The 24,454-nt window shown below is 33.2% G+C and overlaps 2 protein-coding genes and 1 pseudogene across 3 annotated transcripts; all 3 read left to right on the top strand.

Moving 5' to 3' along the window:
* The first annotated feature begins 890 nt into the window (after positions 1–890).
* On the top strand, positions 891–8,146 carry LOC108320738 (protein EMSY-LIKE 3). 2 transcript variants are annotated; one of them, XM_017552255.2, is made up of 10 exons: positions 891–1,084; positions 1,887–2,119; positions 2,220–2,329; positions 2,451–2,703; positions 2,809–3,015; positions 3,100–3,168; positions 3,722–3,964; positions 5,648–5,716; positions 5,827–5,890; positions 7,773–8,146. In XM_017552255.2, exons 1-10 carry the CDS (start codon positions 1,057–1,059, stop codon positions 7,820–7,822), a joined length of 1,326 nt encoding a protein of 441 aa, XP_017407744.1. In that variant the 5' UTR covers positions 891–1,056; the 3' UTR covers positions 7,823–8,146. The 2 variants fall into 2 exon arrangements, with proteins under 2 accessions (XP_017407744.1, XP_052734386.1); XM_052878426.1 differs by lacking the exon at positions 891–1,084 and adding an exon at positions 1,353–1,369.
* A 2,147-nt stretch (positions 8,147–10,293) lies between these two features.
* LOC108320734 (zeaxanthin epoxidase, chloroplastic-like) lies at positions 10,294–14,353 on the top strand (annotated as a pseudogene).
* A 6,757-nt stretch (positions 14,354–21,110) lies between these two features.
* LOC108320745 (60S ribosomal protein L3) lies at positions 21,111–24,347 on the top strand. Its single transcript, XM_017552262.2, has 6 exons — positions 21,111–21,204; positions 21,290–21,389; positions 22,575–22,685; positions 22,972–23,276; positions 23,426–23,835; positions 23,923–24,347. The coding sequence occupies exons 2-6, from the start codon at positions 21,305–21,307 to the stop codon at positions 24,179–24,181; spliced, it is 1,170 nt and encodes a 389-aa protein (XP_017407751.1). The 5' UTR covers positions 21,111–21,204; positions 21,290–21,304; the 3' UTR covers positions 24,182–24,347.
* Positions 24,348–24,454: the final 107 nt, after the last annotated feature.

Below are 24,454 nucleotides of genomic sequence, written 5' to 3'. Positions count from 1 at the left end.
TTACTGCATTTAAAATATCATTTACTTTAATAACGAGTAACTTGATGTTGAGATTTCATTTAAAAAAAATGTAATTCATGTGAACAAACTCTAGATTAATGATAATGTATAAGAAGAAGATAGTTTGTTTAATATCAAATATTTTAGTATTTGATGTGAAGATGAAAATTTATTAAATTTAAGCATTTTAATTTAGTTTATATTAAAAAAAGTTAATGCATTAATATATTTTTCAATTAATTTTTTATCTGTTTAGTTTTTTATTAATAGGGCAACATATCTATTATCTTACTTATTTTCTTAAAAATGTGTGAAGTTTTATAGTTATTATAAAAAAGTAATTAACTAAACTTTTATACAATTTTAATCTTTCACATGCCATAAATGTAGGATCTTATTCTTTTTTTTTTTCTAGCATAGCAAGGGTTAGTGCATTTAAAATATCATTTAATTTAATTATGAGTAACTTGATCATGATTTCACTTCAAATAAATTGTGATTGATTTGAATTTTTATGTTTTTAATGAACTATAACAAACCCAATATTAATGGTAATGTGTAAAACGAAGATAGTTTGTTTAATATAAAATATATTGGTAATTGATGAGAAACAATTTAAATGAATTACAACAAAACCTATATTAATGTTAATATATAAGAAGAAGATAGTTTCTTTAATTATCAAATATCTTAACTTTTATGAATTGAAAAAATTTATTATCAAATGGATAAAAAAGTTTGAAATATAAACATTAAAAACATATTTAATCTCAGAATTAATTATTTTATAAATATTAAATTAAATGTAATCAAAATCATAAACCGATTAAAACTTAATTGGGATATTGTATTGCATTGGATTTAGAGGGTATTTTGTAATTTTGTGTTGTGTGACGGTGGCTGAGAGTGTCCGAGTCGGAGTCCGAGTCGACCCGCCGCGATCTCATACACTCATTCATTTTCTCCGACTCACGAACCCAACCTTTTTGTTTTTCTTCGCTTCTTCTCTTCCAATTCCAATCGCTCCACCGGATTTCTTCGATCTGCAAGCTGGCTATGGACTACGAACCCTACGACAGTAGCGGTAATCTTTCTCTCTCTCTCTCTCTCTACTCTCTCTCTCTCTCTTCTCCTTTTAGGTTTAGGGTTAGGGTTTCTCCTTCTCTCTTCTTCTTCAATCTCCCTCAGCTCCTTCCTTTCCAATTTTTCCCGAATCAAAACTCATACGGACAAAATAACCCAAGTTCCGGAGCCTCTACGACTTATGGCATCGATTCATCGGACGATTTTTGTTTCTCTTTGGTTTTCCTCGATTAACAGCTACTGAGATACGCTCTTGCTCGTTTACTCGCGTGGCCTGAAATTGGGGGTAAGGCAGGGGGTTTAATTCAGGAACGGAAAGATACTGTCTGTGCTTTGAGTCAAGATCCTCGAATGTCTCTTTTTCGTGCTGTTATCTTTGAATGGGTTATGTTCTTTTTGAGTGGTTTAATGTGATATTGACCAACGTTGAATTTAAGTTTGGGGATTGTGTGCTTTGTTAACGGGGTTCTTATGGGTCAAACAAATGCTGGTATTAGTGTGTTGGGATTTGGAATAATTCGTGCATGGTGAGAAGTTGGTGTGTTGTTTCTAGTTTGTAATTTGTTTAACCCAAGCAAGCAACGGCATCTGGTTGTTTTTTATGTGCTGGTTGTGTCTTGTGCTGTGTGGTTAGTTACTACTGCGGCTACTTATGCAGTGAAGTGTTACTTGCAGTGTGTTTCCTGTGGATGGGTTTAACTTTTTAACAATGCTGACAAATCTGAGGGTGTTGATATTTGATTCCTAAGTTTAAAGTTTGGACTTGGTTGTCATGTTGATTTATTTGGTTGTGATGATTTCAGGAACTGATGATGATCTTCCACCAACCCATCAAAATAGAATTTCCAGGGGAGGAGGTGGAGGAGGAGGAGGTGGGGGACGTCTTGCCGGGAATGGAAGATCTGCTGTTGGTTCAATTCCGTACCCTAGGATGTATGGGGAAATTGATATGGAGACCCAGATTCATCAGCTTGAGCAAGAAGCTTACAGTTCAGTTCTAAGAGCCTTTAAAGCTCAAGCTGATGCCATTACTTGGGTATACTTTTTTCTTGTTGTTTCTTCAACTATAATGTTTTTGAAGTTTTTATTAGGTTTAAGTGACTACTATTCGCACCTGACACATTTTTGTTTTTCAGGAGAAAGAAAGTTTAATTACAGAGCTGAGGAAAGAGCTGAGATTGTCGAATGAGGAGCACAGAGAACTTCTTGGTCGAGTTAACGCCGATGATGTGATCCGGAGGATAAGGTCTTATCGAATATTGAAGCATGGGTTTTGTTATTCTTTTTTGTAGTTTGTCATGAATTTCCACATATGCATGCACTGTGTCATTGCTGTCAATAAATGTTTTTCTGGATAATGACTCCAGGGAGTGGAGACAGACAGGAGGCCATCAGCCTGGTGTACTTAATACTGGTCAAGGTCTTCATGACTCGGTTCCCAGTCCCACAGTCTCTGCTTCTCGCAAGAAGCAGAAGATTACACCATCTGTACCATCACGATCTTTCGCCGGGCCTTCTCCCCCGTTTCACCCCCAAACAGTGAGTGCACCCCACCAACCATCTTCCTCTGCAGCAAAACGAGGATCTGTTCCTGGATCAAAGGGGAAAAAACACAAACCAGTAAGTTGGTTTTATACAGAATCTAGAGTGCTTTTTTTTCTTTTTATGTACATTCACTGAGTTTAGGTTTGGTAAGATTATTGTGATTTGTTCTTTCACTTGCAGGGTCAAATATTACCTGGTGTCTCTTCGATGAAGCAGTATCCTTCCACTGGACCAGGTGGAAGGACTCAAGTGCCTAATAGAGCTGTCACGGGTGAGCATGCAGAGGGAGCATCATTTGACTCTTTGGTTGGTAGGAGAGTGCGGACAAGATGGCCTGATGATAATAACTTTTATGAAGCTGTTATCACAAACTACAATCCGGCTGATGTATTCACAAACCTAGATTACTTAGGAATTTGTTTTCCATTTATATGTTGCTTAAATGTTCACTTTTGTTCCCAACTTTTTCAGGGACGCCATAATCTGGTCTATGACATGGGGAGTGCAAATGAAACATGGGAATGGGTTAATCTTTCAGAGGTATATCTGTCCTCCTCTGGTGATAACTGAATTAATCTGCCTATTTTCTTTTAACACTTGTTTTTGGTACTTCATTGTTATAACACTTAATGTAAGATGGATAATGGATGTTACATTATTTGATGTGTTTTTTGTATCTCATTTTTTTTTTAATTCTTAGTCCTGGATATTGTGGCTGCTTCGTGGTCCACTTTATTGATAGTTAAATATCGTAAAAGATGGTGATTATAGGTTTAAGAAACTTGACAAAATCCAAATCGATAGCAAAATTAAGTATGTAACGTGTATTCAATACACCTGATTAGTGCAACACTGAAATGTATGAACAGAAACCCCTAGTGAAGCAAACAATATTTTCATTTGTTTTTAACCTTCATTTAATTCCCAATTGTGTTTCTGTGATTTTGGTAAGATGTAATACATGGTTGTCATGTTTTTATGAATGTTTAATACGGCCTGGAATATGGTTTTAAAAAGTCTTGATATTGACATGTTTAACACTTGTTAATGATATATTGTTTTTGCTAATTCAGATGCAGTATTTTAACTGCAGATATCTCCTGAAGATATTCAGTGGGTTGGTGAGGATCCAGGAATCAATCATCGTGGGGGTTTTGGGGGCTCTGGTCATGGGATGAATAGGTCTGTTGGACGGGATGGTGTTCCTGGAGGTGGAAGAGGCAGGGGAGCTACAAAAGGGCAATCCAGAAAAGATTTTTTGTCATCTCAAAATGGCATAGGAAAGAAGGCGCCTGATGATATACAAATACTTCACACAGACACACTAATCAAGGAGGTAATAGAAAGCATTTCAATTTGAACACTCTTTGAGATAGTTTTATTTTTATGGCTTTAATTGATAAAGAAATAGGTAGTCATACTGAGCCCTGACCACATGAAATATAGCAGTTCACTTGCTGTCTAAAGTTTCCGACTGAGTATTCTCCAGAGTAGTCAAAATCGGGATTAAAAACTTGGAATCACATGATTTTGCCCACCATGTCCAATTTAGAGCTTATGAAAGATTGAGCTAGAGAGGGATTTTGGTAGAACTGTTGTTCAAAATCATGTAAATGTCACTGCGTTTTTGTGTTGAGTTGCGATTCAGGGTGTTGGGGTTCTGCATTGCTCAAAACTCTTATTGGGTCAATTGATTCTGGGTGAAACACAAGCCTGATAAAAATTTGATCTCCTGCATGCACATTTGGTTTCATGTAATTACGTAATTGATCTTGTGTATCTCCTTTCTTCTTTTCTGCAAGCAACCTCTTTCCCCAAAAGAAAACATGGCCAATTTTACATGTCCATACTAAAAAGTAATGTTGTCAAAACGGACCACCTGCCCCATCCGGCCCGGCCCATTACGGGTTAGTCGTTTAGTGAGCCAATCTAACTCAGTTCATTTATTAGCAAACTGAAAAAATTGGAACCTGGTGCGGTTCACCACGGGTTGGTGGGTTAAAACGGGTTGGCTCTCACCTAATTACAACTTTTTTTTTTAAATCCAAAAAAATTACAATTTTTTTGTAATTCAAATTTAAATAATTTCACTTTAAAATGATGTTAAACTCCAAAGACAATTCAAAATAAAAAATTAACATATAATTCAAATGTAATCCAAAAGCAAATCCAAAAAGCGAATAAATAAGTTTATGATATTGATAATTTTTGTGTCATTTATTCATTTATAAGATTAGAGTTTTGAATGGATAAATTTATAATATCTTGCTCTCTTAAAACATCTTTTTCTTTATTCCCATTTACAATACAATAAAAAGAATGTTAACATATAATATTGAAATACAAAATAATAAATAATTAAATTATGCTATGTGGGTTGGTGAGTCAACCTGGTGAGTCGGATTCTAAGTGAATCTATAAAAAAATTTCATTTCTTTCAAACTCAACTCAGCCTGAACTCGTGGTGGGCCAGGTTGGCCCGCCGGTTCTAATCCATTTTGATGGCACTACTAAAAAGTGAAGCTGTGCAAAAGCATACCACTTGGTTTCACATTTTTCTCCTTCACTCACCGTTGTAACTTTTTTTTCAATTATGAGATATTTGCGCACACACACACATCTATTATGTACTAGTAGAATCTACTATCTATGTTATGATTCCGCAATTCTGATTGCTTGACCATACCATGATATACAATGATTTGTACCACAATCCCATGATTTACTATCTCAAGCCCTTTAGGATCCAACCATAATCTCAATTTTGGCTACCTTAGCATTCCTCTACCCGCAGACTGCAAAACCTTCTACCTAATTACAAATATACCCTGATACATAACTCCGATCAGTTATTCTGAGTAACTTCAGAGGCATTTTTTAACACTGAACTAATATGGAACTGTTAATGCAAGATAAGTTATTTTGTATCACATTCTAATAATACATGGCTGCCCATTGGAGTTATTTATTGGATTTAAATGCTTTATTCCATATGTTAAATTTCTGGTGAACTCGACAGGTGGAGAGGGTATTCAGTGCAAATCATCCCGATCCCCTTGAAATTGAGAAAGCAAAGAAGGTATTGAAGGTAAGGGGACCATTTTATTTCTCTGCTATTATATGTACTCAAGGTTGTTGACTTCTTTGAATTTCTTGCATTTGGCGTGTATTACCTGATCTATATTTCATGTATTGCAGGATCATGAACAGGCTCTTATTGATGCAATTGCAAGACTCAATGATCTTTCTGATGGTGAAAGTGGTACATCTCAATTTCTGTATCTCATTGCAATACTTCTGATTTTTGTCTTTTCCTAATTAGCCCTCTAAATGGTAGTAATTATACTTGTGGTAAGTAGTCAACTCCAGACAGCGGTATAGCAGATCATACAGTGGCTGCTCCACTAAATACAGTTGGTAGAATGAAGAAACTTAGAAAACGTTCAAAACCCTATCAATAATCCTAACGGTTTTAAACTCTAGTACCATAAACAAATGAACATTGATAGGAAACTTTCAGCACTCTGAAAAAAAATCCGTGAAGTTACTATAACCAAAGAAGTGTTTGTTTAGATTGAATTATTTTAATGATTTCTTTTCAAGCTTCCTTATAGACCCTTTGAAGACCAGGAAAAATATCTCTCCTCCCTCCAAGAAAAAGAAAAACATATACCAGGAATGTATATTACTTGCGGATGGTGATACTGAGGTCAATGATGCCTTTTCCTTGTTGAATAAATTTCCAATATAATAAATGTGTTTGGCATTCCTGTAATTATATTTGTCATTATGAGGAAAGGGCGGAAAGGGGATTTGGGGTTACCTTGCCTGTGTGGCAGGGAAAGAGGAAGAATCTATAGAAACATAAACAAATTGAAAGAAAAGCTGGAAAGGTAAGGGGGAGAAAATTCATCAAGTAATTATTGTCTTCTATTGTCTTGTTAGTGATTCTGATATGTAATTGGGTTCTATCCGGATGTCTCTGTAATGGAAGTCTTAGTTTCCACCTAGTATTTTATTAAACAAGACAGATCACACTTGGGCATCTCATTATCACTTCTAATAGAACAGAGGGAGGAGGAGTTTTCAAGAAGCTGCTGTAAAATCCAACCTGAACAGCCATAATGTGGAGGGTCTTGGCCAGAGAAGAGTGGGTATGGCTGGAAAAAGAGCAGATGAACCAGGGGTAAATAAATGTGGGGTTTCTCCAATCCTATCAAAAGGGCATACATTATGCCCACCCGTTGTAGTGGCTGCAACAGATGTTAATAAACACACACACACACACACTTCATGCTTATGCCATAATGGCAAGGTGAGATGCCTCATCTGTAGCTTCTAAAGGCCATGGTGCAATGCATCATAACATAATGAATCATTGCAATAAATTACTCCCTCTAAAATTAAGTGGAGGGGGTAGTATTTTTGGTTAGGTCTATTTGATTGCATGTTCTTAAGTACACCACAATTTCTGAGCATGCATTTGATTTTATTACCACATGAAGTGTTTCCTTAAACTGGTTAGTCTAACCTGTTGAGATGTTGACAAGTAGTTTGTCAACATATGTCTATCGGATTTATGAGCTACATGATATAATTAAGGGAAGTGGAAATGTAGCTACATGTAGAAGTGCTCAACTGTACAGGCATTTGATTTTATTACCACATGGAGTGTTTGCTTAAACTAATTAGTCTGACCTGTTGAGATGTTGACAAGTAGTTTGTCAACATATGTCTATCGGATATATGAGCTACATGATATAATTAAGGGCAGTGGAAATGTAGCTACATGTAGAAGTGCTCAACTGTACAGGCATTTCACTTCACCTTCAATTGTTCCACATCAGTTGGTGATTTTCATTTCAAACTTTTAGACTATGTTCCATACGAGTATATGATGTAGCATGGAAATGAAAGTATGACATACTACACCCAATTTTTCCGCCATTTTGGTTTACGCTAATGTTTTCATTGATGTTTCTTGGGATGGTGTCTTCTTCTAAACCATCGATAATAATAAGTAATGTCAATAAAAAATGAAAATGCATTTTATAACTTTCTGTGCCATTCAGACTAAACAGAGTGACTAATTAAGGAATCGATTACTTTTATGAAACCAAGCTTATTTTGTTATGGTTAAACAGATGGGGCTGGCCATCATTTCTCACATGCTCAATCAATGGATCGAGAGTGATGAAGAGGATCTGTTACTTTGTACAATGAGCAGAGGAGGCAATGTGTTGCGACAATTCTGGAAAAAGGGTGTATTACTCTTGTATTATGACATAAAGATTATTATCCTCTCTAACATTTTATAGCTGTAGGCATGGCTCTTGTGGATTAGGCATTATCTAGGATGGCAAATATTGTAGTTTGGTAATAATTATTTATTTCAGTTTGAAAGTTGACCTAGGACCAGCTGATACTTGTATAATTCTATCTCACTAGTGATTAATGTGTGGTAGTGTATAAATTCTTGTATTTGATGTGTCAAATTGGTGTCCACTTCTCAACTTTACATGTCCTCTTTTCATTGTTGTTTCAAATTGACCTATGGATCCTTTTCTTAGGAGTATTTTAAGTAGGTCATACTAGTCATCATAATTACATTAACGCTTTTTATTACCTATCTTCTATTTCTAAAACTCCAAACTTAGACCCATTCAATTGCATTGAAACTTGGTAATCTAACTTTTGATTTCATACTATAGGGGTTAGAGTTAACACTTATTTATTTATATAGTATCATTATCTATTTTAAGGTTTTTTTTTTCTTAAATCAACACATGCGTTGGCCCAAGACCTTAATATGATTGCCATCAAAATTCGTTGAAGTTCGATTTGTATTAACCTATTGAACCAAAGTTAACCTAATCTCTACTACCAAAAAAAGAAGAAAGAAAAGAAAAGAAAACTGTGAGAGAAGTTCTTTGGACTGATAAGACTTTGAAAGAAACGCAAAACTCCCCTCCCCATTGCCTAATCACAAGGAAAAAGACTCATAAATATCTTCGTATTAGCCTAATCACATGGAAAAAGACTCCTAAATATTTTCGTATTCAATGTAAGTACTTTAAGGACTAAATATATTGTCTTTCTTAAATGGATGTTTTAGTTTTAACTTTTATTAAAAACAATTATATTTCATCCTTGTATATAAATTAAGTGAAATAGTTCTCATGTCATTATAAAAATTTGATTTTTTTTTCATTTTTCCAAAAAATTAAAATAACTACTTTCTGTCTCTAATATTCGTTTAAGATATATAAATAGTATTTATTTTAATATTTTTTAAAATTACCCGATATCGTTGTCTCATAACAATTGGGTGTGTCATGGAATAGTCAAAACATCTCTTATTCTAGCATAAGCAATTATTAAGTATCATATAACATTAAAATAAAAAACAATTACTAACGTTAAAAGATGATAAACAGATTTTTTTACAGAAATTAAAATAAGAAAACTAGTCGTAGGAGAAACTAAAAATATCTTGAAGTGGAAAGTGGAAGGGGAATATATGTTTATGTGTTTGTGTATAAAGTTGAATACGTGTTTGGCACAACACTCTGAAGACGTTGCGTTGGAGGACGCGATATATGTATATTAATTTGTCTTCTTCAGAACTATTAATGTCATTATCTTAAGAAAAACATCGTACGAAACTATACTAATTTATATTTATTAGAAGTCCATATCTAAGATAAAGTGAATTTATATATAAATTATAAATTTAATTTATAATATATAAATGATTATAAATTTTATTTTACAAATTGATTTCATGGGATTGAATTAAATTTAAAGTTTATTTTTGTAATTATATTTATATAAATTATTTATTATTTATTTATTTTTTCTTAATAATTGTGTTGATGCTGTTTTGTCGTTACATTTGATGTCTGAGTCAATCCTCAATAACCAGACACGTTCACGAACGCCTGTGACACTAATCACGTAAAAGGGAACTCAGTTTTTTATAATAATAAATAACAGTAATAACAATGTGTCTTTGATTATTTTTTAAATAATTTAGTGTAGTTTTTGAATTTTTTTATTTTCTTTATGTCAATTTGGCGATCATTCAAGTATGAAAATCTAAGTCATCAGATAACTTGGTTTGACATATAACACATTTCATATTTTTACACTATTTTTTAGTCAGTTTAACACATGATACTTTGCCAAGGAATATTTTTTTTTTAATTTTGACACGTAATCTTTTAAATTTTGATGATAATAATTTAATAGAAAAACTAAATTGATTTTATAAATTAAAATTCAATTAAATAAAAAAATATAAAAATTAAAGTAAATCATATATCTAGATATAGAAATGGAATCACTCATTAAACGTAATAACAATTTAAGAAAATAATAATACCGATAATAGCTTGAACAAGCAATGATAATGTTATTGAAAGTTAATATATTAAAGAAATAATTAATATTATCGTATTGAATTTTTTACTTAAAACTGAACAATTAATTACTCTTAAGGATACTAATTATTGTTTTCATTAATTTGCGAGGTTAATGAAGCATTTAAAAGACATTAAGAAGAACTCAATTAAGAAAATATTTAATGATTAATAAAAATTCCATTTGCTTAATTTATATTGGTAAAAGGAGTTTAAGTTTGGCTGATTTATGTGTGAGCTTCAAAAAAAGAACTGGCAAAGCGCACTATGGCTGCTAATAGAGTACTTTGTTGAAGCAGAAGAAGATACTGTTTTTGGTCAGCAAAAGTGATCAGAAATTGAACTCTCACTTCTTCCAATCCATTACTGATCAATGGCTTCTGTGCAAATCCTGTGTGCATGCACAAGTAGTAGCCAGGTTCAACACCAGAATTCAATCAGATACAGATATGGATACCCCAGAGAGAAGATGAATGAGAGAAGGTGTTCAGTTAGAGTTGAAGGTGGGAATGGAATGGTTGTTCCAAGTTCAGAGGAAGAGAAGAGGAAGCTGAGAGTGTTGGTGGCTGGTGGAGGAATTGGTGGCCTTGTTTTGGCTCTGGCTGCAAAGCACAAAGGGTATGCAGTGAAGGTGTTTGAGAAGGATTTAAGTGCTGTTAGAGGTGAAGGTAGGCACAGAGGCCCAATTCAAATCTTGAGCAGTGCCCTTGCTGTGCTGGAAGCCATCGATCAGAGTGTTGCATGGAAGATAAAGGAGGCTGGCTGTGTCACTGCCAATAGGACTAATGGCTTTGCTGATGGTCTATCTGGAGAGTGGTAATTTGTTATGTTTCATCGTGTTTTTCTCTCTGATTGCTGTTCTTTGAAATACAACATGAGACTTCAAAAAGACAACATGGTATATACACTGTATAATACATGACAAAAGATACTGTTTTTTGACTGTTGTTTGTGTTGTTCTTTGATTAAAACTGGAGTTTCATCTCAGCAATCGGTGTTTTAAAGGTATGCATGCACTAATTCTAGCATGTTGAAACTCCAATTCTCTAGCAGGAGAATAATACCAGAAGCTCCTGAAGAACTCTGTCTAAGATTTGTTCCATATCATATACTATTTAAATTTAGGAGTGCTGGAAAACACTATCTAACACTCTCCTTCTGGCACACCACCCTCTACAATTGGTTTGGAAACTGAAAATCATGGGAGAGACTCATTACTTAAGAAGTAATTAATCCAATTCTTAAAATCTTGTGATTTCCAATAAGTTTTGATCAATAATAAAACTTGTATTCAAAAGATTGTGTTGCTAGCATTTTCATTCTAGTCAGTTTGCAGTTGAAAAAGTCTTCTGTGAGATCTTAGATTATTGCAGTTTTCTTTTCTATATATTGTTTATGACCATCTCAGAAGGTTTTAGGTGGTTTGGTATACAAATTGTGCTTTTTGTCACTCTCTTTTCTTTTTCTTATTTCCATTTCAGGTTCGGTGAGTTTGATCTTTTGACTCCTGCTTCAAGGAAAAGGCTTCCTCTTACCCTAGTCATATGTAGGATGACACTGCAAGATATATTAGTCAATGCAGTTGGTCCAAACATACTAAGAAACAAATCTAAAGTTGTGGATTTTATTCAGGAACCTAGCAAGGTTTGAGTTTCTCTGAAAAACTAATTTCTGATTGCATAAGGCTTATGTTAGTTCTTTTCAGATTTTTTTTAACGTTTTTTCCACTCACATCAGGTTAGAGTGATCCTTGAAAATGGTGAGCAACATGATGGTGATATCCTAATAGGAGCAGATGGAATATGGTCAGAAGTAAATTATACCACCCTTCCCTTCCAGTTTTATTTTCTTGTTTTCCTTGCTTTTTCCATTCAATCTATTCTGTTTTGTTTTCTCAGGTTCGTTCTAAACTCTTTGGGCGCCAAGAAGCAAATTACTCAGGTTTCACATGCTATAGTGGATTAACAAGTTATCTACCACCATATATTGATACAATTGGGTAGGTACTTCATTCCCAAATAACATGTTAGGACAAGGTTAATAAGCTATTCTGCTGTTTAAAGTTTCTGATTTGGTGACTACTTGAAGGTATCGAGTGTTCTAGGGCATGAACCAGTACTTTGTTGCTTCAGATGTTGGCCATGGAAAGATGCAATGGTATGCTTTCCATGGGGAACCCCCATCAAAAGATCCTTTCCTAGAAGGTATGTTTACCCTATGTTGAGTAGAATTTGGATTCTGTGTCGAGTTTTTTGTGTTGTCTTTCTGCTAAGTCTTCAAAATACAGATATTGATTTTGATGTTTTAAAATATATTAAAAAGTTTTTAATATATCAATATAAGTGTATTTTGAAGACTCAGTAGAAGAACAATACGAAAAACTCAACAAAGAATATGGATTCGTGTTGTGTGTATCAATTGCTATGGTGGTTGAAAATTTGAAACAAGTTCATTTGTCCATGTTTCAGCAGGTAAGAAGAAGAGGCTTTTGGATCTCTTTGGTAATTGGTGCAATGAAGTGATTGCACTAATATCAGAAACACCAGAGAATATGATTCTGCAGAGGGATATATATGACAGAGACATGATCAACACTTGGGGAATTGATAGAGTGACTTTGTTGGGTGATGCAGCTCATCCAATGCAACCAAATCTTGGTCAAGGGGGTTGCATGGCAATAGAGGTTTCTCATCTCCAACATTCAACATTCAACATCCAAAATGAAATGCATTTCCATCAGAATACACAATTCCGGCAGCATTAATATATATAGTGCTTCATGGATAAGCATTACATTATAACTAAAATCTTTATTTTGTTTATTAATGTATCTTATTTTCAGTTTCATTCCTCCATAAACCTGTAGCCATACCTAAGTAGCTAACCTCTTAATTTGTCTTCTTTTGTTGTAATACATTTTCAGGACTCTTACCAATTGATACTTGAGCTTGACAAGATTGCTAAACATGACCCTGATGAGTCTGAAGTTATCTCAGCCCTTAGAAGGTATCATATTTGTCTTTTCTTTTGTTTTCCTCTTTGGTATGTCATTTGTCATTTTAAACAGAAAATGGTTCTCCCTTTTGATACCACTTGAATGTAAAAAGCATCACATTCTCTCACAAATCCTAAATGTGTGTCACCTTGCCCTGAAACTGGTATGCTGATAATTTGGTTGAACTTTTGTGACTTCATCTTTTGTTAGATATGAGAAGAAAAGAATTCCAAGGGTAAGGGTGTTACACACAGCTAGCAGAATGGCATCAAAAATGCTAGTCAACTATCAACCCTACATTGAAGTCAAATTTTGGCCCCTATCAGTATGTTTTATCTTCATCTTCATTCCTGCAGAATTTATTTGAGACAAAATTTAGATGCAGTTTCTTATGTTCCTTCAATGTTGTTCTCCAAGTAGAATCAAATTTCCAACTTGATAGTTCATAGAGGAACTTTTACATCAAAGCTCATAGTAACTTATGCAGGCAATTGTTCCCACAAGACTTTTTTTCACTCCAACATGTTTGATAATGTGTTTTTGGCCTCCTAGGACAATTTTCTTAAATGAATGTAAAAGGATATAATAGAGAACAATTTGGAACCAATTTTACCCTTTTTCTAACAATATACTCACTGACACAAAAGGTAACATTTCAAAACAGAAAAACAGTCATAAACAGAGGCAAAAGTTAAGACTTGAAATGTTTTTCTTGTGTGAGAATATCATAGATTCTTTTCTTTTTCTTTCTGAAAAAAATGTCTGGATTCACCATTATATAAGAAATAGCAACAAAAGCATTCAAAGAACTATATATAAGTTTTGTCCATTTAAATGTGTAAAATCTTCAATTCTATCTAGTGACCAAAACAAAAGTGTTGTGACACCTGCCTGACCTTTTGATGTTCAGGAGAATGCAATAAATATACAGATAAAGCACCCTGGCATTCATGTAGCTCAAGCCCTTTTCAAGTTCACTTTTCCACAGTTTGTTACTTGGATGATGGCAGGGCATGGGTATCAATTTTTGCAGAATTTTTTTCAACCCTCTTTCTTGTTTTTCATACTAAGTTTTGAATATTGATTTTGGTCTTATTTTTTTCAGGCTGTGGTGAACACACATGCAACATGATGAAAATAACAGTTGAAGTAGTAATTTTTCTATGTATATTTGAGAACACTATACCATACCATGTGTTGAAGATGAAAGAAAGTGTATTTATTGATTTACATCGGTATAAATCTTTGAAAAATTAAAGCAAACTTGATTTTCATAAAGGTAGAAATGATTGCTTTTGCAGAGACAAGATGATTTGTCTTGCCAGTATTCACAATTATAGTTTCACTTTTAATGTCACCCTTATGGCTTGGAGAAACAGTATACTTTTATTATTAAAAAGTTATATATATATATATATATATATATATATATATATATATATATATATATATATATATATATATATATATAAAGAAAACATCAATAGTGATATGATGTTTAATGCCAAAATGATAAAAGCAACATTGTAAATTGTTGGGATTTGGGGTTTTGGAAATATAACATATATATCAAAATATTAATTTTCTAAATTTAAATAATAAATAAATATGATTTTATCTTCTTGTAAATAATATTTTTAAAAATTTGAAAGATTTCTTAAAATTAATTTAAATAAAGAGATATTAAGCAAATGTTCTAAACATTCCTTTTTATCTTAATATATATTTATTTCAACTTTAAATTTGACCCTCCTTTTTTTTGTAATTATTTTCTTTTTTCCTCTTATGTGATCACATTTTCATAGAACTTGACATTTCTTTTATTATATTTATTTTTCTATCAATCTTGTAATTTTTGTCTATTGTGTGGATTTCATGGTTCTATGGTAGAAATTTTAGACATTTTCTAGATGTTATAACATGATTTTTCATCTACTTCTTTTTTAATCTTTGAATCATATTTTTCAAATATTCATATTCTTTTGATATTAATTATTCTTTTATATCTTCTTCATTTTGTAATTAACTCTTCGTTCATTAAATTTAAAATAATATTTTTTCTTTCATGTGAATTTTGAAAATGTTTATATTATTTGTATTTTTAATAAAAAATAATTGTTTTCAAAGCACACCTTATAATATTTCTCAAAAGATCTTGATTAATCTCAAAATAACAGGTAAGACATGAAAAAATAATTTAACACTTGAGTTAATCTTAAATACAATTGTTTTTTTCATTTCGTAATTTTCATAACAAGTTGTTCTTTACTCTTGTCTCTTACTCTAAAAATATGTGATTTGTTAATGTTTTTGAAAAAATTTCTAGACCATGTGATTTATATCATTATTATTTATAAGTGAATGTTTTTTTAGATTTGTTGATAGTAAAACGTGACATTACAAGAAGTAATTTGTTTTTTTTATTTTTCTCATACAATTTTGACCTTTTGGAGATGTTGGAATCTGCATGTTTTTTTTACGAGTTTCAATTGATCACAAAATAAAATAAGTTATAAATCTAAATCATTAACAATAATTAAACAATACTATAGTCTTAAAGTATCTATAGGTGAATGTGTGTAATATCCTAATTTTCAATAGTATTAACACTAATATAGTATAAATCATACATTAATAAAACTAGAATAGTAATAAGGAAAACAATACAATTATAAAGACCATTTGTTTGATTAATGTTTCTTGAAAGCATCATAGGTAGTCCAACTTTCAATTTAAGCTTATGATTGAGAATGCTTGAGCATTTAATATCATTAACAAACTCAAGTAAAAACTATTCAACCTAAATTTCTTAGTCTTCATCATATCAACAAGGTGTGTTTGAGCTTAAATAAATTTCTTCTTAACCAAATATCATTGATAAAATGAACTCATTAACTTGTTTAATTGACTAAGTTGTAAGACAAAGTATTGAACCATCATAAAAAAAATTCAGGATTTATCATATTTTGTAGAAGGCCATTTTGCTTGGTTGGTTTGGGATTCTCGAGATACTTCCAAGTAGTAAAGACCATCTTTTTCTTTAGCAAGTCCAATCCTCCTCCCTGAGTCTTGTTCCTGAAAAACACATAGAGATGGAGGGAAATTGTAAAGCAATTGAGATCAGAGGTTAGTTTCTTTATGGAGAGAAGACTGGCTGAGAGTTTGGGATCATGGATAACACTTTTAAGCATAAGGTTGGGGTTTACTTGGATATTACCATATCCTGCAACAGTAGCTATTGACTCATTGACAACAATAATTTTTCTATTACTTGGTGAGGGTGTATAAGAATGAAACAAGTGGAATAAGTGTGTCATATCATCTATAGCTCCTGAATCCACAATCCAAGAGTTCACATTATATGAAATATTCATACAATAAGTTTTACCTGAGAAAACAAAAGAACATGATCCAGAGGGTTCCTTTATATTCCCCAATAACATTTTCAGTTTCTTTATTTCTTCCATATTGAAACTGTCTATTGCTGGAGATTCTTTAATCTTTGTTTGTGTTACGTGCACTTGGGACTTTTGTTGTCCTCCACGACTCACCCACTCCTTTCCTGGAGGTTTGCCATGCAATTTTTTCTTGGAACCTTGGTCTTTTTTCTTTTGTCTCACGACCTTCATTGTCGTTCCTCAACTATTGTTGGCCTTCATTGCCATTCTCATCCAAAAAAAGAGGCAGCCTTAATTGCTGCTGTTATTCTTTTCGTTGTGTTAACCTAACCTCCGATTACAATGTTCGGCGCTACATCAGGTAGAGAAGTCTCTAGTTCTTCACACAAAAATGGGGAACTCCAAGGTCTTCGAGCGTCATACAGACTTGATGGAAAAAAAATTCTCAAATGGTCCCAGTTTGTTATAACCTATCTCAAGGGAAAAGTATGTTTGGTTCACTCCTTGAAAATGGTCCAAGCATGGAGGATCCAACATTCGGAGCATGGGATGAAAAAGATTCCATGATTATGTCTTGGTTGTAGGACTCCATGGAAGCTACCATCAGTGACACTTGTATGTTTCTTAATACATATTTGGGACTCCATAAATCGCACATGTTCTAAAGCCAATGATGCTGCCCAAGTATATGAAATCAAAATAAAAATTGCAGCCACAAAATAGGGAAGCAGAGGAATCACAGAATATGCGGCACTGTTGCAGAATCTATGGCAGGAACTTGATCACTACAGAGTTTTTGAAATGAAGTTTGTTGAGGATGCAATCCTCTTGAAGAATTTCATAGAAAAGGATCGTGTGTATGATTTTCTAGCAGGACTAAATCCTGAATTTGATCAGGTTAGAGTGCAAATTCTAGGGAGAAAGGATACTCCTTCACTAGAAAAAACCATCTCTATTATTCGTGCAGAAAAGAGTCGAAGGAGTGTAATGCTTGAGTCTCAACTAATAGATGGGTCTGCTCTACTTACCAAACTTGAACTAGTGCAGAAAGGAAATGAGCAAAATACTAATTCTCTATGGAAAGGAAACAAAGAAAAAATAGACGAAGGTTTAATATGCATGGTATATGTCCCATCCAGGCAACAAGTAGCTGATGTGTTAACAAAAGGTCTCAATAGTCCTATCTTCCAAGATCTTATAAGCAAGCAGGGAATGACCAATATCTATTCCTCAGCTTGCTTATAAGATCTTGCAAGATAGGACTATTAAACCTTTTGTTAACATATCAGCTACTTGTTGCCTCGATGGGACATATGCCAAGCATATTAAACCTTCGTCTACTTTTTCTTTGATGAAGTGTTTATCTATTTCAATGTGTTTTGTCCGGTCATGTTGAATGAGATTATGTGCAATTTCTATTGTTGATTTATTATCATGGTACAATTTCATGGGACCCTTCAAATCATCTAGAATAATTTTTGTCCATAATAACTCACATATTCCTTGAGCAAGTACTTTGAACTCTGATTCGGCTGATGATCTAGACACTACATTCTGTTTTTTACTTCTCCATGTTACTAAATTTCCACCCAGGAAAGTACAATATCCAGTAGTCGATCTTCTATCAATTAGAGATCTTGCATAGTCTACGTTGGTGTAGGCTTCAAGGTTCAATCTTTAATTCTTCTTGAATAGGATTCCCTTTCTGGGAGTGCCTTTTAAGTAATGTAGAATCCTGTAGGCAGCTTGAAGGTGAGACTCCTTTGGTTCATGCATAAGTTGACTTATTACACTTACCGAATGAGTAATATCTAATCGGGTATGTACCGAATATATTAATTTTCCAACCAACCTCTGCTACATCCTTTTTTCTACTTCTGATTCATCTCCAGATTTACTCAGTTTGTGATTGGGGTCCATTGGAGTGGTTGCGGGTCTGCATCCAATAGTCTTTGTCTCAACCAACAAATCGATTATGTATTTTTGTTGGGATATAAAGATTCCTTGGTTAGAGTATTCTCCTTCAATTCCTAGAAAATATTTCAGTTTTCCAAGCTCTTTGAGATCAAATTCTTGGATTAGTCTTTGTTTAAATTTTTCCTTTTCTTTTTCGTCATTCCTAGTTACTATAATATCATCCACATACACCAAAAGAATTATTACTTTTCCCTTTTCTGAATGTTTTACGAACAACGTGTGGTCTCCTTGGCTTTGTTTGTAACCAAATCCCTTCACAGTATAATAAATAAGGATGAACTATGGTTGTATCACTATCGTCTAGGACATCCATCATTTAAGGTGTTATAGTTTATGTTTCCACATTTGTATGAAAACTTAGATATCTCAAAACTTCATTGTGATATACAAAGTCAACCAAAGATTGTAAATGTGTATAGTTGTTTTGAATTAGAAGATCTTCTGATATTTCCACATTGCCTTCACCAGTTTCATTTAAATTCACGTCTTTATTTCCTATGTTTAGAATCCATTAATAAGTCTTTTATGGATTTATCACTATCAGTTGATCTTATGCGATATAATCTCATATTTTGTCACCGTGTAAGAACTTTGCAATGTTTCCATAATTCATAGTAGTTTATTGATGACTTCACCACATCATATATTGTTCCTTTTCTGACAACATGAAAGATTTTCCTAAAAACACCTCAAAAAAATACAACTTTGCCACCAAATGGTGTATGGAAATTGTCTTCATTTCTATGTCACATAATATCCCTCAATTTTTTGTTAGAAGCTTTAGGAAACATAGGTATCGTTGTTACTACTTATGGCAATAAGGTGAGAGTTTTGTTTCTATCTAATTTATTTTGCTTGTAATTGTGAATGCTGGTGCATAATTTGCATGGTGAATTTGTGAGGTGTGTTCTTGTTGTTGTAGGTTATTGCTCTTTCAAAGAACGTCTTTCCCAGGGACATAAACGAAGATGAGCACGAGGAAGTGGAAGATACAATGAGGTTGGCTTACTTGAATAAGCCAGAGGTGTTGTACAAGCTTTGCAAAAAAATATGTGTTGAATGATATCTAAGTGAGTTTTATGACTTTTTATCTTTTAGTTATTTGATGTTATCATTATTCTTTGGATATGATAAATTGATACCAAAGTAGGGATGGTATTCTCTGGGTTGATGTTGTGGATTGGTTGTGTGTGTGTAGGGACAAGTGAAAGTGATGATGTTGTTAGGAGTTGTGAAGATGGTTGCGAAGAAGAAAACAAGTTGAGACATGATGAAGAATGATGGATCGACCTCACGCATATAGTTAGAACTCATACAAGATCAGTAGGATAGACCGACGTCATAATAGTTATAGAAGTTTGACATCTTAACATACAGTTCGACAAGCATAATATGAGATTGGCTAGTAGTATGACAACTTGACAGCTAGTGAAAAATCTTAGATTATAACTAGTTTGATATAAAACATGGAAGATCGACATGCAACGTAAGAGTTCAGCTCACAGTATAATCAACCCAATAGGCAACATGGAAGCTCGACATATAACATAGGAGCTCAACATGCAACATAAGAACTCAACAGGAAGCATGAGAACTCGACAAACATGATTTATATATTTAAAAACTAGGAAACTAAAGTTTGACATGAACTTGTGTTATAAGTCTTTAGGATGATTATCATCATAATATTGTTAAACCAATTTACTAATGTTTAAATTATTTACTTCCATGATTTATTCTTATATATTATATAAATTCTTTACCATGTTATACTATGAACTTTTATGATAAACTTCAATGTCTTACTTATTGTTGCAAAAAAAGAATCATTATTATCAAAATTAACAAATACATTACCTATAAATTTATTTTTAAGTAAATTATATACGGATTTATCAATATATGTTTACTTACGAATAAATTCTTAAATAATGTTAACTATTATCTATCCATAAAAATCAATAAGTAAAACTGTTTTATTTATTGATTTTGTGATTTATTTATGAATTTTTGTAATAAATAATAATAAATTTTCTTACCCATTGGATCAAGATTGCAGTTATAAAGTCTTGTCCATGAGCTATTCAAATTATTTTGGTATAGTGTCAGAATATGTACTCTGTACACAATTAAATAATTTCACTTATTTAACATTCAATGGTAAATGTTTAAAATTAAAATTAAAATTAAAATTAATCAAAACTGGAACTATGAAAAAGTAAGCAAATGACATACCTTATCATGAGCTTCAAAAACATTAGTCCATGATTTCTAAAGTACCGTATATGCATTTCTAATAACAAAAGTCATTGAATTTGTTTCATCCATGACTCGGGTCTTGATTTTATATCTACATATATAAATTTTTTTGAAAAAGATTGCAATGTAAGAAAAATACCAACTTGTATCAAAAATGAAAACCACCTGGGAGTAACCTTCATCACATGTTTATTATATTTTTTACAGAAGACATATTTTACCTGAATTACCTAATTTTTTATTTTTGATTTTTTTTTCAAGAAAAGATTTTCTAATTGTGTTCCCTTGGTGTGTATACTAAATAGATTAAGTTCAAAAATAGTTCAGTAAAGGGCCTAATAGTTTTGGGCCGTTCGAGGGAGAGCCCAAGAGTCCAAAAGCATTGTTTTGGGATCCGAAGCCCATTTGTTTAGGGTTGAATGTGGCAGTGCGGCGCCTTGTGAGTGCTATATATAAAGAAGAGTGTTTGCGAAACCCTCATTCATAGTTCTTCCCTTTCTCTCTAACTCTCATTGTAGCACTGCTGGTAATGGATCTTATAGTTTTTGTTTTTCCTCTTTTCTCTTATCGTTTTCATTGGTTAGTGCTTATGTTTAGAGTTGATTTAACAGTTGAAGCTGCAAACGATGTCGCATCGGAAGTTCGAGCACCCGAGGCACGGTTCCCTTGGATTTCTCCCAAGGAAGCGAGCTTCTCGTCATCGTGGAAAGGGTGACTTATTCAATATTTTTGGCCTGTTTGTTTGATATTTTTTGTTACTGTTCTTCACTGTGAGATTTAATTGATTTTGTAAAGGGATTTTTGGATCTGAATTAACTTTTAAGTGATTGAAACCAAAATGTTCTTTACAATGAGTTTTTTGTTTTTTGCGCTGGCATGAACAGTTTATTGCCATTACCTTGTGATGAGTGAAAAAAATTGCTTCCGTAAAAAAATGATTAATCAAGGCTGGAGTCTCAGAAACGGCTCTTTTTGCCAAAATCCTGTCAAAGGTTTTGGGATGGAAAACTAATGAGCTCGAGAATTGGCAAGCATTTTGCCATAGGCCTCTGGTTTGGAAGCATTTCTTCATCGATATAGGTATTTGGTGACATTCTGTTTTATGCTTGGCACGCGGAGGTTGAACATTTTCTCCTATTCAACTTACTAAATATTATATGAAACACGTACTTTTGGTGTTTTAAATACAATATTGAAGTTTTTAATGATTTTTGGAAGCATTTCCAATGTTGATTTTCAAAGGAATTGATTTAGGCAAAATTCATTTTGAACTCGTTTTTTATGTTGTATATCTTTTTATTCTAAATAAAGTTGTTAGTAATCATCATCTGCACACTTATTTTCACACAATTCAAACTATTGCTTTTGTTTTAATTCAATCAATCTGGTTGTAGTACAGATGAGAACCTAATATGAGAACGTTCACCTTAAATAATGATATCCATAATGGGAATATACCTTTAATCAAAGGAATGGCAGCAGTTGTCGTAGATATGGAGATCGCAATGGAAATCCAGGCATTGCATATGTATTGCAACTATTTATGATTATAATCCTTTGTGGGGAAATGTGTTTGCAATCCAGATGTCTTTTAAAAAAGGCTTGGGTTTGCGGGTTTTAATTAATTGTATTATTTACCATGTAATTCAATAATTCAGTTATTTTTTATGTTGTTGGTGATTGTTTAATTTTCGAAGTTTAGTAATTATTATTTAATGGTAGATGTATGATACACCATCACTTCACATCACTTTAAAATACAGTTCAAGGTAAGCACTTGTTAGCATTGTAACCGTCGAAACTATGCTTCCTGTAATACCTATACTGTATGATATTAGCTTATGACAGTATGTTATTGATAGTTGTCCTGAAAAGTCTTGTATTTTGTTACTGCAGTGAAGTCTTTCCCAAAAGACAATCCTAATCAACCATGCAGGTTGACTGCCTTTGTGGGCTACAAGGCTGGAATGACCCACATTGTCAGAGAAGTTGAGAAACCTGGATCAAGTAAGCATGGCTTTTTTGTCTAAATTATATGAAACAGATCAATTTCTAATCATCATTTGAGTTTTTTACAGATATTAAATGGAGCTTGATTGTTCACTTTTTATTATTCAGTTTTAACTAATTAAATTACTTCTATCAATTGTTGTCTCCTTTTATAAGAGTCATCTTTTATTTCTGATTTTGCATTCTTTTTAATGTCACTATTTTGGTACTCATTGGGGTTTTATATTTTTACCTATATGCCTTAGATGTTAATGGTTGCATTGTGTCTTTTCTTCTGTTGTAGAACTTCATAAGAAAGAAACATGTGAAGCTGTCACTATAATTGAAACTCCTCCGTTGGTTGTTGTTGGAGTTGTGGGATATGTGAAGACACCACGTGGCCTTCGTACACTGAATACTGTTTGGGCTCAGCATCTAAGTGAAGAAGTCAAGAGACGTTTTTATAAGAATTGGTGCAAATCTAAAAAGAAGGCTTTTACCAAATATACAAAGAAGTACGAAACGGAGGAAGGAAAGAAAGATGTTGAATCTCAGCTTGAGAAATTGAAGAAGTATTCAACTGTCATTCGTGTTCTTGCTCACACTCAGGTAGTTGAAGTGTTTAGATTGGATTTTAGTTTGTGCAAATAATCTATGTGGCTGAGTATGGTTACTTTTCTATGTTTTTTTTTGTAATGTCAACTGATTTGGTGGCTACTATGATTTTTATTGAAATGTTATGTTTTTTTCTACTGTAGATAAGGAAGTTGAGGGGTCTGAAACAGAAGAAAGCACATTTGATGGAGATCCAAGTTAATGGTGGAACAGTAGCACAGAAGGTGGACTACGCATACAGCTTCTTTGAGAAGCAAATCCCAGTGGATGCAGTTTTTCAGAAAGATGAGATGATTGATATCATTGGTGTGACTAAGGGTAAGGGTTATGAAGGTGTGGTGACTCGTTGGGGTGTTACTCGACTACCTCGCAAGACTCACAGAGGTCTGAGGAAGGTTGCTTGTATTGGTGCCTGGCACCCTGCCCGTGTTTCTTTCACTGTTGCCAGGGCTGGTCAGAATGGTTATCATCATCGAACTGAGTTGAATAAGAAGATCTACAAAGTTGCCAAGACTGGCCAAGAGTCACATGCTGCCATCACTGAATTTGACAGGTACAGTAGCTGCCTCTTTGTTATTTTAGTTCCCTTCGAAATTGTTGAATGTGATTTGTTTGCTAAATTTACTATTAATAATGACAGGACGGAGAAGGATATTACCCCAATGGGTGGGTTCCCACATTATGGTGTGGTGAAGGATGACTACATTATGGTGAAGGGATGCTGTGTTGGACCCAAGAAGAGGGTTCTCACTCTTCGTCAGTCCCTTCTCAAACAGACATCTCGGGTTGCTCTGGAAGAGATCAAACTCAAGTTCATAGACACCTCGTCCAAGTTTGGACATGGCCGATTCCAGACCACTCAGGAGAAACAAAAGTTTTATGGTCGATTGAAGGCATAAAGATTTTCATTTTACTACTGTATTAGTGTCATCAATTTTTGCAGCAAACCAATACATTGTATTTCATCTTTTTTACGTATTTTCATTTAAAATTTCAATTTTGTTAAAGATATCTAATATTGATATCTATTAATCGATTCAACTTATTATTTGCCAGTACTTTAAATTGAGATTTTGCTTATTTTAACGGTCAGCCGAGAGGTTGCTGAAATTTAGTCAGTCTGTGATAACCTTTGATAGTTATGAACAAACCCAAGTTTGTTTGCTTATTCA

Source organism: Vigna angularis, chromosome 5 (genome assembly GCF_016808095.1).
Source record: "Vigna angularis cultivar LongXiaoDou No.4 chromosome 5, ASM1680809v1, whole genome shotgun sequence".
Classification (NCBI taxonomy): Eukaryota; Viridiplantae; Streptophyta; class Magnoliopsida; order Fabales; family Fabaceae; genus Vigna; species Vigna angularis.
Note: the sequence above shows the minus strand (reverse complement) of the source record. Positions and strands in the feature narration are given on the sequence as shown.

Bases quoted from the DNA above. Each gene is read 5' to 3' on its own strand.
- LOC108320738 (XM_017552255.2), top strand. From the start codon at position 1,057: ATGGACTACGAACCCTACGACAGTAGCG. The intron at 1,085-1,886 runs GTAATCTTTCTC...TGATGATTTCAG, and splicing joins CGAACCCTACGACAGTAGCG to GAACTGATGATGATCTTCCA. The intron at 3,016-3,099 runs GTATTCACAAAC...CAACTTTTTCAG, and splicing joins CAAACTACAATCCGGCTGAT to GGACGCCATAATCTGGTCTA.
- LOC108320745 (XM_017552262.2), top strand. From the start codon at position 21,305: ATGTCGCATCGGAAGTTCGAGCACCCGAGGCACGGTTCCCTTGGATTT. The intron at 21,390-22,574 runs GTGACTTATTCA...TTGTTACTGCAG, and splicing joins TTCTCGTCATCGTGGAAAGG to TGAAGTCTTTCCCAAAAGAC. The intron at 23,836-23,922 runs GTACAGTAGCTG...TAATAATGACAG, and splicing joins GCCATCACTGAATTTGACAG to GACGGAGAAGGATATTACCC.